At 50.6% G+C, this 12,827-nt stretch overlaps 1 protein-coding gene across 1 annotated transcript; it reads right to left on the bottom strand.

Moving 5' to 3' along the window:
* Positions 1-3,418: 3,418 nt before the first annotated feature.
* FPGT (fucose-1-phosphate guanylyltransferase) lies at positions 3,419-8,903 on the bottom strand. Its single transcript, XM_054383951.1, has 4 exons — positions 8,825-8,903; positions 8,555-8,722; positions 6,797-6,889; positions 3,419-4,860 (listed from the first exon to the last, which is right to left on the bottom strand). Exons 1-4 carry the CDS (start codon positions 8,901-8,903, stop codon positions 3,419-3,421), a joined length of 1,782 nt encoding a protein of 593 aa, XP_054239926.1.
* Between the last annotated feature and the right edge of the window lie 3,924 nt (positions 8,904-12,827).

Raw genomic sequence — 12,827 nt, 5'->3', positions numbered from 1 at the left:
TTTAGTGCAACAGCTTTGCAAAGTGTCTGTCAGGAGAGCAAGGCAAGGCCATTGGCTTTGAAAGAAGAAAATCCCTTGCACATGATTTACATTCTAGTACAAACTACTTCATGACAACATCCCAGAATCTCAGCATGCTGGGGGTTGGAAAGGGACCTCTGGAGATCATCCACTCCAACTCCCTTGCTAAAGCAGGGGCACCCACAGCAGCTTGACCTGGATCAGAATGCCCAGCTGGGTTTGGAAGGAGAAGGAGACTTCACAACCTCTCTGGGCAGCCTGCTCCAGGGCTTCAGCACCCTCATAGCAAAGAATTTTCTGCTCTTGTTCAGGTGGAACCTCCTGGGTTCCAGTTTGTGCCCATTCCCACTTGTCCTGTCACTGGGCACCACTGAGAAGAGTCTGGCTCCAGCCTCTTGCCCCCAGCAGTTACTGATCATTGAGAAAATACTTGGGGCAACCCAAAGCACAAATCCAGGCTGAGTGGAGAACAGATGGAGAAGGACTTTGAGGGGGCTGGTGAAAAGCAGCCCAGAGCAGGTGTGTCCTGGGCTGATCCCCAGCAGCATGGGTGGCAGGGGCAGGGAGGGGCTTCTGCCCCTCTGCTCCACTCTGCTGAGACCTCACCTGCAGTGCTAGGGCCAGCTCTGGAGTCCTCAGCACAGGAGAGACAGGGACCTGTTTGAGCAGGGCCAGAGGAGACCACAGCAGTGATGGGAGGGCTGAGAGGCCAGGCTGAGAGAGTTGGGATTGTTCAGCCTGGAGAAGGCTCCACCTTAGAGAAGCCTTTTACTCTGTGAAGGAGGCTACAAGACAATTGGAGAGGGGCTTTTGACAAAGGCATGTAGTGACAGGACGAGGGCCAATGGCTTCAAACTGCATGAAGCTGGATTTAGATGAAACATGAGGAAGAAATTCTTCCCTATGAGGGTGGTGAGGCACTGGAACAGGTTGCTCTGAGAAGCAGTGGAGGCTCCCAGCCTGGCAGTGTTGAGCCAGACTGGAGGAGGCCTTGAGCAGCCTGGTCTAGTGGGAGGTGTCCCTGCCCATGGCAGGGGGGTTGGAACTAGATGATCTTTAAGGTGCCTCCCAACCCAAAACATTCTATGAATCTATGCTTATTTCACATTAACTAGAACAGACTCACATCTATCAGTTACTGCAAGCTGCACCTGCAGGTTTCAGCACCACTCTGGTGACATCTGGATATGTCACAGCAGATGAAGCAGGTGGTAAAGGGAAATGCATTTTGAAGTGAAGCAGCACTGGGGCTCTGGAGGCCATGTAAGGGAAGGGGTGAGCCCAGAGGCCCCTGGGGGCAGTGGGTGAGCAGCAGTGCCCAGGAGGACAGCTCTGCTCTTTCTGCTCTCACAATAGCACAGGGATTAACTCTCCACGTGTGCAGGGAGCAGAAAATGAAGCTGTTGCATCAGAGCTTCAGGAATGTGAGGAAGCTGGAACCATTGAGCTCCAGGACAAACTCTGCATCCAAGCCAAGAACATTTCCAGGCAGGCTTGTTGGAGCTTGCTCACCTTCTCCTGTCAGTTCCCCAAATCCTCCTGGCACAGGCACCTTCGGGCTGCTCCTTTTTATTTCAGCTGCCTTCCCTTGTGTTCTTTTTTAAGTACCCAATTATTCAGCCTCCCATTTCCTGCCCAAAATGTTGCTGCCCTAATCCTGCTTTCTCAGGTTTTGTGGTGGCACCCAGTGAGATGTGCAGCTAAACCTCAGCTCATTATGGCAGAGCTCCCCAGGCATCCAGGGAAGTCATCACCACCCTGGTCCTTATGACCTCCATTATTGCTCTACACAGCACAACTAATTAACTAAAGCAAGCTAGCATGAGTAAAATCATCAGATGCTCATCCAGGCTTTGGCTGGGACTGCAGCACCCACAGCTGCCTTCCAGGAGAGATGAGCCAGAGGCCACATCCATCTGGGAAACTCCCCAAGCTTCAGACAAAACCAAACTCCCCACTCCAGTAGATGGTTTCTGTGTTCAGAAGGTCTTACCTGCACAGAATGGTGGGGGCTGGAAGGGATAATCAAGCCCAAACTCCCTGCCAAGGCAGGGTTACCTAAGGAAGGTCACACAGGAACACATCCCGATGGGTTTGGAATGTCTCCAGAGATGGAGACTCCACCACCATTCTGGTCAGCCTGCTCCAGTGCTCTACAACTCTCAAAGTAAAGAAGTTCCTCCTCACTTTAGATGCAACTCCTCATGTTCCAGTTTGTGCCCATTACCTTGTGTCCTGTCACTGAGCACCACTGCAAAATGCCTGGTCCCATCCTCCTGACACCCACCCTTGAAGTACTGATGAGATCCCACTCAGTCTGCTCTTTTCCAGACTAAAAACCCCCAATTCTCTCAGTCTCTCCTCCGAAGAGAGATGTTCTGGTCCCCTCAGCATCTTTGTAGCCCCTTTTCCAGCATCACATCCTTCATTCCTCACACTGAAGGAAAACCCTGTGCCAGGATGCCATGATGGTCTTGTTTCACAATGTGCTACTAGACACCAGCAACCCCATGGCCACCACAATCTTCTTGTTAAGTTTTACTGTGCAGCCTTGCACAAGACTCTCTGCTTCACTGATCTGCCTGAGGATCAAGAATCACTGCAAGGACTCCCAGTTCAGTTCAGAGGAACACAAAATGTAACCAGTACATTTGTGAGGACAAAAAAATGTGCCCAATCAAACCTGCAGCTTCCAAGTGACTGAGAGTAAACCAAAATGAGTAACTCAGTATGTCCTGATGCCAGCTTTTGACCCCAACATTATCAGTCACAACCCTCAGGCAGTTTCTTTCTCCCCTGATGAAAACCAAGAAGGTATAAAAAAAATTTAAAAAAGGAAGAAAATGATGAACTTGATTCATCATGTCTTGATTTCAAAAGTACCTTTAATGGATTAATCTCCACCTGTCTGAGCCACCACTGCAAAAAGGTAGCATGAGAAGAGGAGAGACACAAATTATTGCCAGATGATTTCCTGTTACTGGAGCTGATGTCCACTTTGGAAAACGTTTAAAGCTGTTTTCAGATAATTTCCTAACTGTTTTCTTCTGTATCATATCCTTACTGACAAAGAATTAGAGAATTGCTCTGGCTGGAAGAGACTTTTAAGATCATCAAGTCCAAAGAACATCATTGTGTGCGCCCCAAGAGAAGCCCCCCCATTAGTGTTTTCAGAGATCTGATGTATTTCACTACTTCTTTCATCAGCAGAGGGGTTTATCTGCATTTGCTGTGTTATTGATGTCACACCACAGCCACTGCTGGTGCAGTTTCATTATTTCTGCTCCAGTGGAATCAGAGCAGAGATCTGTGTGCTGTCTGCTGAGGAGCTATACAAGCTGGGAGCCATCCATCATCCCCTACTGGAAAGAGGAAATTTGTTCAAGTACAGCTCACCCTACACATCAGGCTTCTCTTTTTCTCTCTGCAGATGGATTTCATCATAAATTTGCTTCCTGAACTTGAGCATGTCTTCTACATCTTTGTAGGTGAGCATTTCTTCCACAGACAAGAGCTTATAGCTGCCCAGTTCAAAGGCTGACCTGTGCTGCACGGAGTTCAGCATTTCTAAGGCCATTCTGACAGATTCACTCAAAGCAGAGCAAACTGGGAAGATCCTCACAGTCCACAACCCCAAATGTGTGTTGTCACCAGAGAAGAGCTGGTGGGAAGCCTTCACACCCCAAAGGTCCAAGCACTCCAGCAAGCTGACTCCAAAGAACTGGAGTGAGTGGATGTCTGACAAGGCCTTCACACTCCTTTTCAGGTCATCCTCCACGCTGAACACCATGCTGACATACCTCACCTGCCCGTTCATTCTGATACTCAATGAGCTCAGGAAGCACTTTGAAGGTACATCTGCCTTCACGTCTATGTGTGACCCACTAATGATGCTGCTCTTCCCTACTGAGACCTCAGGCCCAATTCTGGAGTACTCAATAACAGACCCAGAACCAATAACACACCCTGGCTCCAGGATGCTCTGGATGACAGTCGCTGACGGATCCAAGGTGCCAGAGGAGATGCTGAAGGCCACGGGCAGCAAGTCAAGCTCAAATTGCAGTTTGCTGTCTGATGTAAAGTGAGACAGATACTCTTGAGTGGTTCCAATGTGGTAGAACCTGGAGTTGTTTAAGACGAGAACGTTCAGTGCTGTTCCCTTCAGAAGGCAGTACAGCTTCTGCCGTACCTCCACCAGCCCTGCCTCCTCTTTCGCGACATTACTGGTGCTGGTGGTGTAATCTGGAGTGGCCCCAGGTCCCAGGGCCTGCAGGAAGTCCCCATAAGCATCTATCTCACAGCACAGAGAGCCCACCTGCTTGTAAAAGGCCAGCAGCTGCTTGGCAGTGCTGTGGTGGATGTAAAACACGCTGTCCGTGTACACGCACTCGGAGCCTGGCCCCGCCTGGCCGCGGTCTCCAGAGGAGCTGAGCCCAGCAGGGCTCGGTCTGGCGTGCACCGCGCCGCACCGCCGCATCGTCCCCACGTCAGGCTTGTGCAGGAAGCGCTGGCACGGCACAGACTCCAGCCCTCCTCTCCCTGAGAGGTGGGATGGATCCAACACAAAAACCCCGTGGGTGGTGCCCAGCGCCAGCTCGGAAGGGTGGGCCAAGGCGGTGAAGCCCGGCTGATCGAACACCAGGGGCTCTGCCCCGCTGGTGCTGTACAGCTCGATGTCATCTGAGCAGGTGACCAGAACTCCTGGCACCATGTGCCTGGGGAAGTCAATGTACATGGCCAGCTTCAGCTCCAGCATCTGGTAAACAGGATCCCCCAGGGGCACTGCTGTGAAAATCTTCCCCAGGGCGCTCGCGCTTGGTAAGCGTTGGCTGTAGCCACCTGGAAAAGAAGGACATCATGTGGTAGAATGAAATTGTGCTAGGGGAGTGTTAGGTTGGTGAGAGGTCTGAAACACAAACCCTGTGAGGAGAGGCTGAGGGAGCTGGGGTTGTTTAGCCTGGAGGAGTCTCAGGGGTGACCTTATTGCTCTCTACAACTACCTGAGGGGAGGTTGTAGCCAGGAGGGGGTTGGTCTCTGCTCCCAGGCAACCAGCAGCAGAACAAGGGGACACAGTCTCAAGCTGTGCCAGGGGAAGTTCAGGCTTGAAGTGAAGAGAAAGTTCTTCAGAGCAAGAGTGACCTACCATTGGAATGTGCTGCCCAGGGAGGTGGTGGAGTCACTATCCCTGGAGGTGTTCAAAAAAGGATTGGATGTAGCACTTGAAGCCATGGTTTGGTTAGTCATGAGGTGCTGGGGGATAGGTTGGACTTGATGACCTCTGAGGTCTCTTCCAACCTTGTTGATTCTATGATTCTATGACACGAGGAACAATTTCTTTCCTGCAAGGAGAGGTCAGGCATTGGAACAGGCTGACAAGGGTGGTGGTGGAGTCACTGTCCCTGTCAAGAAACCTGTAGACTAAATAGTTTAGTGGCCATGGTGGTGTTGGGTTGACAGCTGGACTGGATGACCTTAGAGGTCTCTTCGAACCAAAACAATTCTATGGTTCTACACCATCTTTAATTAGAGACACTGCACAAAAGTAAGGAACAATACATGGCTGTTTATAAACAAAAGGGGGATACAAACTCCATCCCAGCTTAAGCATCTACTAATTATTCCTCAAATAAATACTAAAAAAATGATCACTCTCCCCAAAACAGTTCTCAAAGCATATCTGACCCCATGTCCAAAATGCCACAGGCCTTAAATAGCTTGCCTAAAAAATGGTGGTTGATTTCAGCACCTTCAGTTTGCTTCAGAGCTGGAATATGCAGCACTCACCCAAGGCTGAAGCAAACATATGACACCTGCTTTACATAAGGGAGGATTCCTTGACTCCTGCCAGGAACAAGACAAGTAAACAGTGGTTTGATCAGAAGACTTCATAAGTTCATTGAATGGTTTGGGTTGGAAAGGACCTTAAGGATCCATCTAGTTCCAAACTCTCCTGCCATAAGCAGGGACACCTTCTACCAGACCAGGTTGCTCAAGGCCTCATCCAACCTGGCCTTGAACACCTCCAGGGAGGGGACATCCACAACCTCCGTGGGAAACCTGTTCCAGTGTCTCACCACCCTCACTGGAAAGAATTTCTTCCTAACCTCCATTTCCAGTCTCCTCTCTTCCAGCTCAAAGCCCTTGCCCCTCATCCTGTCACTACAAGCCCTTGTGATAAGCTGGTTTCTTCACAGAATCATAGAATTGTTTGAGCTGGAAAAGCCCTCTAAAATCATGGAGTCCAACTATCAATGCAACAGCACCATGGCCATTAAACCATGCCCCAGGTGCCATGTCCTCACATTTCTTGAACCCCTCCAGGGACAATGACTCCACCACCTCCCTGGATGGTGGAATTGATGCCCCTTTTTGACGGTGCTCTGACTGGAGAAGGCAGCAATTATCCAGTCTGCCTGTAGCCATGAGAAACCCTCACTCCCCACAGAGAGCTGAGACCCTTCAATGGGTATCTGAAGGCAGAACCTTAACTCAGATCCTCTGATGGCAGAACCTTAACTCAGATCCTCTGACTTACACTTCCTTCTCCACTGTTTGATCAACCAGCTTAAGTGAGGGGAAGAAATGCTTAAGTGCGAGCAACACCTCCTAAGCATCACTCTAAATTCAAATGATCTGATCAGACACACTTGGGATTGCTTTGCTGAAGGAAGTGCATTTTCAGAGCTCCAGCTCCTCTGCCAACAGGTTATTTTTAGGAAATAAAAACTAAAGAGCCATGCAATCCGAGAGTGTGAAATAGAACCCAGAACTTACCAGAATGAATTATCATCACAGTAAAAGAAGTCCATTTATCACCATACAGATCTTCCAAGCACTGTAAAACGTGGAGTGTTGATCCACCGTTTCCTGAAGAAAAAGTGTTTCAGTCTCTGTTGAAAAGACACACCAGTAACACTCCAGGAATACATGCACTGAGACATGAAGCATACTGGGATCAGGTGCTGAGGCAGGGTGATGAGGACACATTTACAATGCAGCCTTCTGCTGTGGACAACAGTTTGTAGAATGGTTTGGATTGGAAGGGATCTTAAAAAGACCATCCATGCCCTTGCCATGGGCTGGGACACCTCCCACTAGACCAGGCTGCTCAAGGGCTCATGCAACCTGGCCTTGAGCATGTCCACTTATCCACTTTCAACACCAAAGGGAACAGGAATTAATAATTAGAGGATGATGTTGTGGACACTTAGACTATTTTAGGTTTTTGCTGTGCATTAGGTGATAAAATATATTCAAATGGTCTAAACTTGAATTGATAAAAACCCAAGAGTTGGTGTTATCGTTATCCTATATTCTATAGGATGCCCTTACTGGGGCCTTTCAGGAATCCAAGGGATCTCCAAGAAAGCTGGGGACAGACTTTTGAGCAGGGCCTGTTGCGACAGGCAGGACAAGGGTGATGGATTTCAGCGCAAGGAGGGAGATTCAGACTGCAGAGAGGGACCTGGACAGGCTGGAGAGGTGGGCACAAGCCAACCTCAGGAGGTTCAACAAGACCAAGGGCAGGGTCCTGCAGCTGGGTGGAGGCAATCCCAAGCAGAAATGCAGGCTGGGCAGGGACTGGCTGGAAAGCAGCCCTGAGGAGAGGGACTTGGGGGTGCTGGGGGATGAGAAGCTCAGCAGGAGCTGTCAGTGTGCACTTGCAGCCCAGAAAGCCAAGCAGAGCCTGGGCTGCATCAGGAGAAGTGTGGCCAGCAGGGCAAGGGAGGGGATTCTCCCCCTCTGCTCAGCTCTGCTGAGACCCCACCTGGAGTACTGCATCCAGGTCTGGAGCCTCTATTCCAAGAGGGATCTGGAGATGCTGGAAGGTGTCCAGAGAAAGGCCACCAGGATGAGCAGAGGGCTGGAGCTCCTCTGCTATGAGGACAGACTGAGAGAGTTGGGGCTGTTCAGTGTGGAGAAGAGAAGGCTCTGAGGTGACCTTCTTGTGGCCTTCCAGGATCTGAAGGGGGCTCCAAGAAAGCTGGGGAGGGACTTTTTAGGCTCTCAGGGAGTTATAGGACTGGGGGGAATGGAATCAAGCTGGAAGTGGGGAGATTGAGAGTGGAGGTGAGGAAGAAGTTCTTCCCCAGGAGAGTGGTGAGAGCCTGGAATGGGTTGTGCAGGGAGGTGGTTGAGGCCCCATCCCTGGAGGTGTTTGCAGCCAGGCTGGATGAGGCTCTGGCCAGCCTGCTGTAGTGTGAGGTGTCCCTGGGCATGGCAGTGGGGTTGGAGCTGGATGATCCTTGTGGTCCCTTCCAACCCTGACTGATTCTAGGATTCTAAGAAATGTGTTTGACACTGAGGGTGGTGAGAGTCTGGCGCAGGTCACCCAGAGGGCCGAGAGCTGCCCCATCCCTGGAACCATTGCAGCTCAGGTTGTCTGGGGCCCTGAACAACCTGCTCTAGCTGCAGATGTCCCTGCTGACTGCAGGGGGTTGGACTGGATGTCTTTTAATCCCACCCAAACCCGACTGGGATTCTAGCACACAGACCCCACCACCCAGAGCAGGACCGCCCACGCATGCCCACCGATTTTGGGCCCGGGAGGATCGGTGCAGACATGGTAGCGCGTTCCCAGGGGCAGCTCCTTCCTCCGCAGCTTGTCGCCCAGCTGCTCCCGGTAAGCCCGCTCCTGCTCCGCGTCCGCCGCCGTCACCACCACCACGTCCCAGAACTCGCCGGCCTGAGCCGCCGTCCCTGTGGGTACAGCCGGGCTGCCTCAGAGCTCCGGAGGGGCTCGCCCCAGCCCTCCCAGGGATGGGCTCCCCACCCGCCCCGACCCTCCCGACTCCGCCTCACCTCGGAGCGCTGCGAAGCGCTGCAGCCGCCGGGCCGTGGCCTCCCGCCTGGCCTCGCTGCGCTTCCCTGCCGCCGGCATGGAGCCCGACCCGGAAGCGGAGCCTGGCGCCGGCGCCGAGCTCGGCCGGGGCGGGTCCGCTCCCGGGGCTGGGGTGGAAGCGGGTCGGAGTCAGCTGTGTCCTGGGCTGATCCCCAGCAGGCTGAGCCCTGGGTAGCAGGGGCAGGGAGGGGATTCTGCCCCTCTGCTGTGCTCTGCTGAGACCCCACCTGCAGTGCTGGGGCCAGCTCTGGAGTCCTCAGCACAGCAGAGGCAGGGACCTGTTAGAGTGGGACCAGAGGAAGCCACAGCAATGCTGGGAGGGCTGGAAGCCCTCTGCTGTGAGGCCAGGCTGAGAGAGCTGGGGTTCTTCAGGCTGGAGAAGAGAAGGCTCCAGAGAGACCTTCTGGTAGCCTTTCAGGACTTCAGGGAAGATGGGGTCATACTTTTAGCAGGAAATGCTAGAAGTGTTACGACTGTCACAGAGACATCCACTAAAACAAACAAACAAACAAAACCCAACAACAGTAACAACCAACCAAAGAAAACCCAAAACAACCACCAAAACAAACCAACCCCCCCCCCACACACAAAACAAGCAAACAAAATCAAACAAACCCCAAACCAAACAAACCCCAAACAAGCAAAAAAACCCCAAACTAAACAAAAAACCCAAAACCAAACAAAAAAAACCCCACAAACCATCAGAAGCTACCCAAAACGCGGATTAGTTCCAACCAAAACCCACCCAGCACCCTGCCAGACCAAAGCAAATCAGAAGTGTAGATTCACAGGATCACAGATTTGCAGATTGTATCTGGCTGGAAGGGACCTTCAAAGGTCATCTTGTCCAACCCCCCTGCAGTCAGAAGGGATGTTTTCAACTAGATCCCATTGCTCATGGCCATATTCTTTGACCTTGAATATGTCCAGGGATGGGACCTCACCAACCTCTGGCTAACCTCTGCCAGCATTTCATCACCATCATTGTAATGAACCTAGTGTCCAAACTAAATCTACCCTGCTCCCGTGTGACTTAAACTACTCAGCACTCTTCCAGATCAAAGCAAGTCACAAGTTCAGATTCCAGGTGGGAATATCACAACTAATTCCTAAGTTTCACAAATGCTTTTTGCTAGAAAGATGACCCAAGGTGTGCCCACACTCACTCACAGAAGGGAAGACATCTTCCTCAGGGGCAGCCAGACAGGAGATCACTCACCCAAAAGGTTAGGAGCTCTCTCTTGTACACATTCAGCAAAAGCTCTCTCTTCTACACATCCATCAAAAGCATTCAGCCACCAAATAGGAGGGTGAAGGCTCACTCAGCCCCAGGAAGCTTCCTTGGGCAAGATCCCAATCCAAGAGGAGAACCCCCAGCTGCATCTCCATCACTCCAAGGAGGACCAAATTCCATCAGTTCTCTGTTGGGACTCTATTTATAGCCCAGATGAGTCCGACCTGTGGTCGTTTTAATTAGCTGGGGCCAAGGGCAGGAGAAAGGCAAGGGTAAACAAAGTAGCCAGATTTTAGTGGCCATGAAGCCCTGATCTTTAATTGTGTCTTAGGCAAACCCTGGTCAGTGTCAGTTCCTCAGTAAACCCTGCTCTTTGTTAGGTCGTTCTCAGGGCATCTGAGAACTATCACAAGGAGTGATAGTTTTCAACTAAAAGAGGGAGATTCAGACTGGAGAGAAGGGAGAAATGTTTGACACTGAGAGTGCTGAGAGCCTGACCCAGGTTGCCCAGAGAGACATTAGATGTCCCATCCCTGGAACCATTGCAGCTCAGGTTGTCTGGGGGTCTGAGCAACATGTTAGAGTTGCAGATGATCCTGCTGACTGCCAGGGGATTGGAGTATATGGACCTTGAAAGGTCCCTTCCCACCCAAACCACTCTAGGATTCTCTTCTTGGTTTTGGCTTCCCCTTGGGATGATGCCTTGCCTGTCAGGTCAGGTGGATGAAGTCCTTTTCTGCCCTACCACAGCACTGGTACTACTAGCACTCTCTGCTTTTTTTCCCCCCACCCCTCTTTTTTTTTTTTTTTTTTTTAAATAGTACCTGGTCTCTCAGTTCTTGGGTCTGAAGGTGGTGCAAATTGTTCAGAAGCAAAGCTCACCACTCCCATGGGCCAACCTTGCCAAAGCTTGTGTGCCATCGCAGGTCTGTAGTGGCCCTTGGGTCATTGAATGCAAGGAAGGATTTTTAAGGAAAGAAATCTCTTTCCCATTCTTTTTAGTTATGCAGCTTGTAGAAAGCACACACAGAGGCTCAAATTCAGGCATACGTTGCTGCCTCAAAATGCAGGTCCCCTGTGCAGCTCAGGATCTGAAGGGCTGGTGTCCCCTGGGGGTGATGCATTCAGGCTGTGTGTCTGTAGGAACAGATCACAGTTTTGAGGTGACATCTCTGTGGCAGGCACAGGAGGGGTGGGATGAGTGAGGTTGCTGGTTTGACAATCTAATTAAGAAGGGAATCGTGATGGCATGTGAATTGGGCTGCTCAAGGCTTCCTCATCCATGCCTGACCTGCTTGCCTCGGCTGGGGCACTCCCTGGCTGCACCTGGAGTACATCTGCTGAGCTCTGAGCTGAGCAGTGCTTGGATTTGGTCAATTGATCCTACCAGAGCTCACCCTGGGCTTTTTTTATTGCCTGTAATTATCTGTTATCTACCAGCAGTACTCACACAGCTGAAGGTTTTCCCCCGCTGCAGTTCTTTGCCCTGGATATTGTGATTTTTGATCTGTGGGCTTCATCTGTCTTCCTGCATTGAGAGTCTGCTGAGACTCCAGATAGCAAACACAAACAGCTGAAAATGAAAGGAGGATTTGTCTGGATAAGATCTCATTATACAGAGAGCTCACAATAAAAACTATCTGCAAGAGCACTATGGGAGCTGTGGCAAAGGAGAATTTAGGAAGTTTCCGAAAGAAAAAGTTACGACAAATCCGGAGTTTTTCGTGATTGTAAACTGCTGACAGAGGAGATTAAAGGGGAAAAAAAAAAAGGGGGGTGGGGGTGGTGAATACTTCACTGCTGCTTTATCAGTTTGGGGCTTTTCTGTGATGCAAGTGATAACAGCCGTAATCAGAGTGATGTACACCACAAAGACCTCTTTGATCCTTCCTTCTGGTCTCCAGTCACTCCAGCGAGGAGCAGGCTCTGTCTCGTTCGGAGCTCTGCTTTTGCTCCTTGCTTTTGCATCGAGTTTTCATTGTTGACAGCAGCTCTGCTGACCTCAATCAGAGGAAGTCCCTGGATCCCAAGTCCAGCTGTAAAGCTGGAAGGTTCAGCTGCAGCAGGTGAAGAGTCACTGCTTCTTACAGGGTTTTAAAAGCTATTTCCCCCTTTCCTACCTCCCGGTTGAAGTGGGCTTTGTGACACCTATCCACTGACTGTTTCATGAGCCCAGTTAGAAACTGCAGCAGTCTCTTTACATCAAAAATGCTCTGAACCCTAAGCAAACATTTTTTAAGTCAGAAGAATGAGTGATATTTCAACAAGCTGGGAGCTAGCACATTGTCCTGTGCCCATCCCTGCTGAGTAGTTTATCTGCCAAGGGAGAGTTTCTAGCTTTCTGAATTGGAAAAAATGAGCTGAAATTGGGAAATCTTTGGGTTTTGTTGTGGTAGATTCTCCCCTTACTGATTGTGCTCTTCTAATCTAATTTCTCTTTGACTTATGTGCCCTGACACAGTGTATGCAATACAATATTAGAAATATTAGGAAGAAATTGTTTATAGTGAGGGTGGTGAGACACTGGAACAGCTTTCCCAGGGAGGTTGTGGATGCCCCTTCCCTGGAGGTGTTCAAGGCCAGGTTGGATGAGGTCTTGAGTGACCTGGGCTGGAGGGAGATGTCCCTGCCCATGGCAGGGGGGTTGGAACTAGATCATCTTCAAGGTCTCTTCCAACCCAACCCATTCTGTGAACCTATGAATAATAAATGCAGTGTGGGAGAGGTGT

Source organism: Indicator indicator, chromosome 10 (genome assembly GCF_027791375.1).
Source record: "Indicator indicator isolate 239-I01 chromosome 10, UM_Iind_1.1, whole genome shotgun sequence".
NCBI classification, from domain to species: domain Eukaryota; kingdom Metazoa; phylum Chordata; class Aves; order Piciformes; family Indicatoridae; genus Indicator; species Indicator indicator.
The sequence above is the reverse complement of the archived record's forward strand: the minus strand, read 5'-3'. Positions and strand labels throughout refer to the sequence as shown.

Excerpts from the sequence above, each read along its gene's own strand:
- FPGT (XM_054383951.1), bottom strand. The coding sequence starts at position 8,903 with ATGCCGGCGGCAGGGAAGCGCAGCGAGGCCAGGCGGGAGGCCACGGCC. Across the intron at positions 6,890-8,554 it reads TCCTCCCGGGCCCAAAATCG|GAAACGGTGGATCAACACTC; the intron begins GTGGGCATGCGT and ends CTTTTTCTTCAG. Across the intron at positions 4,861-6,796 it reads TGTGATGATAATTCATTCTG|GTGGCTACAGCCAACGCTTA; the intron begins GTAAGTTCTGGG and ends CTTCTTTTCCAG.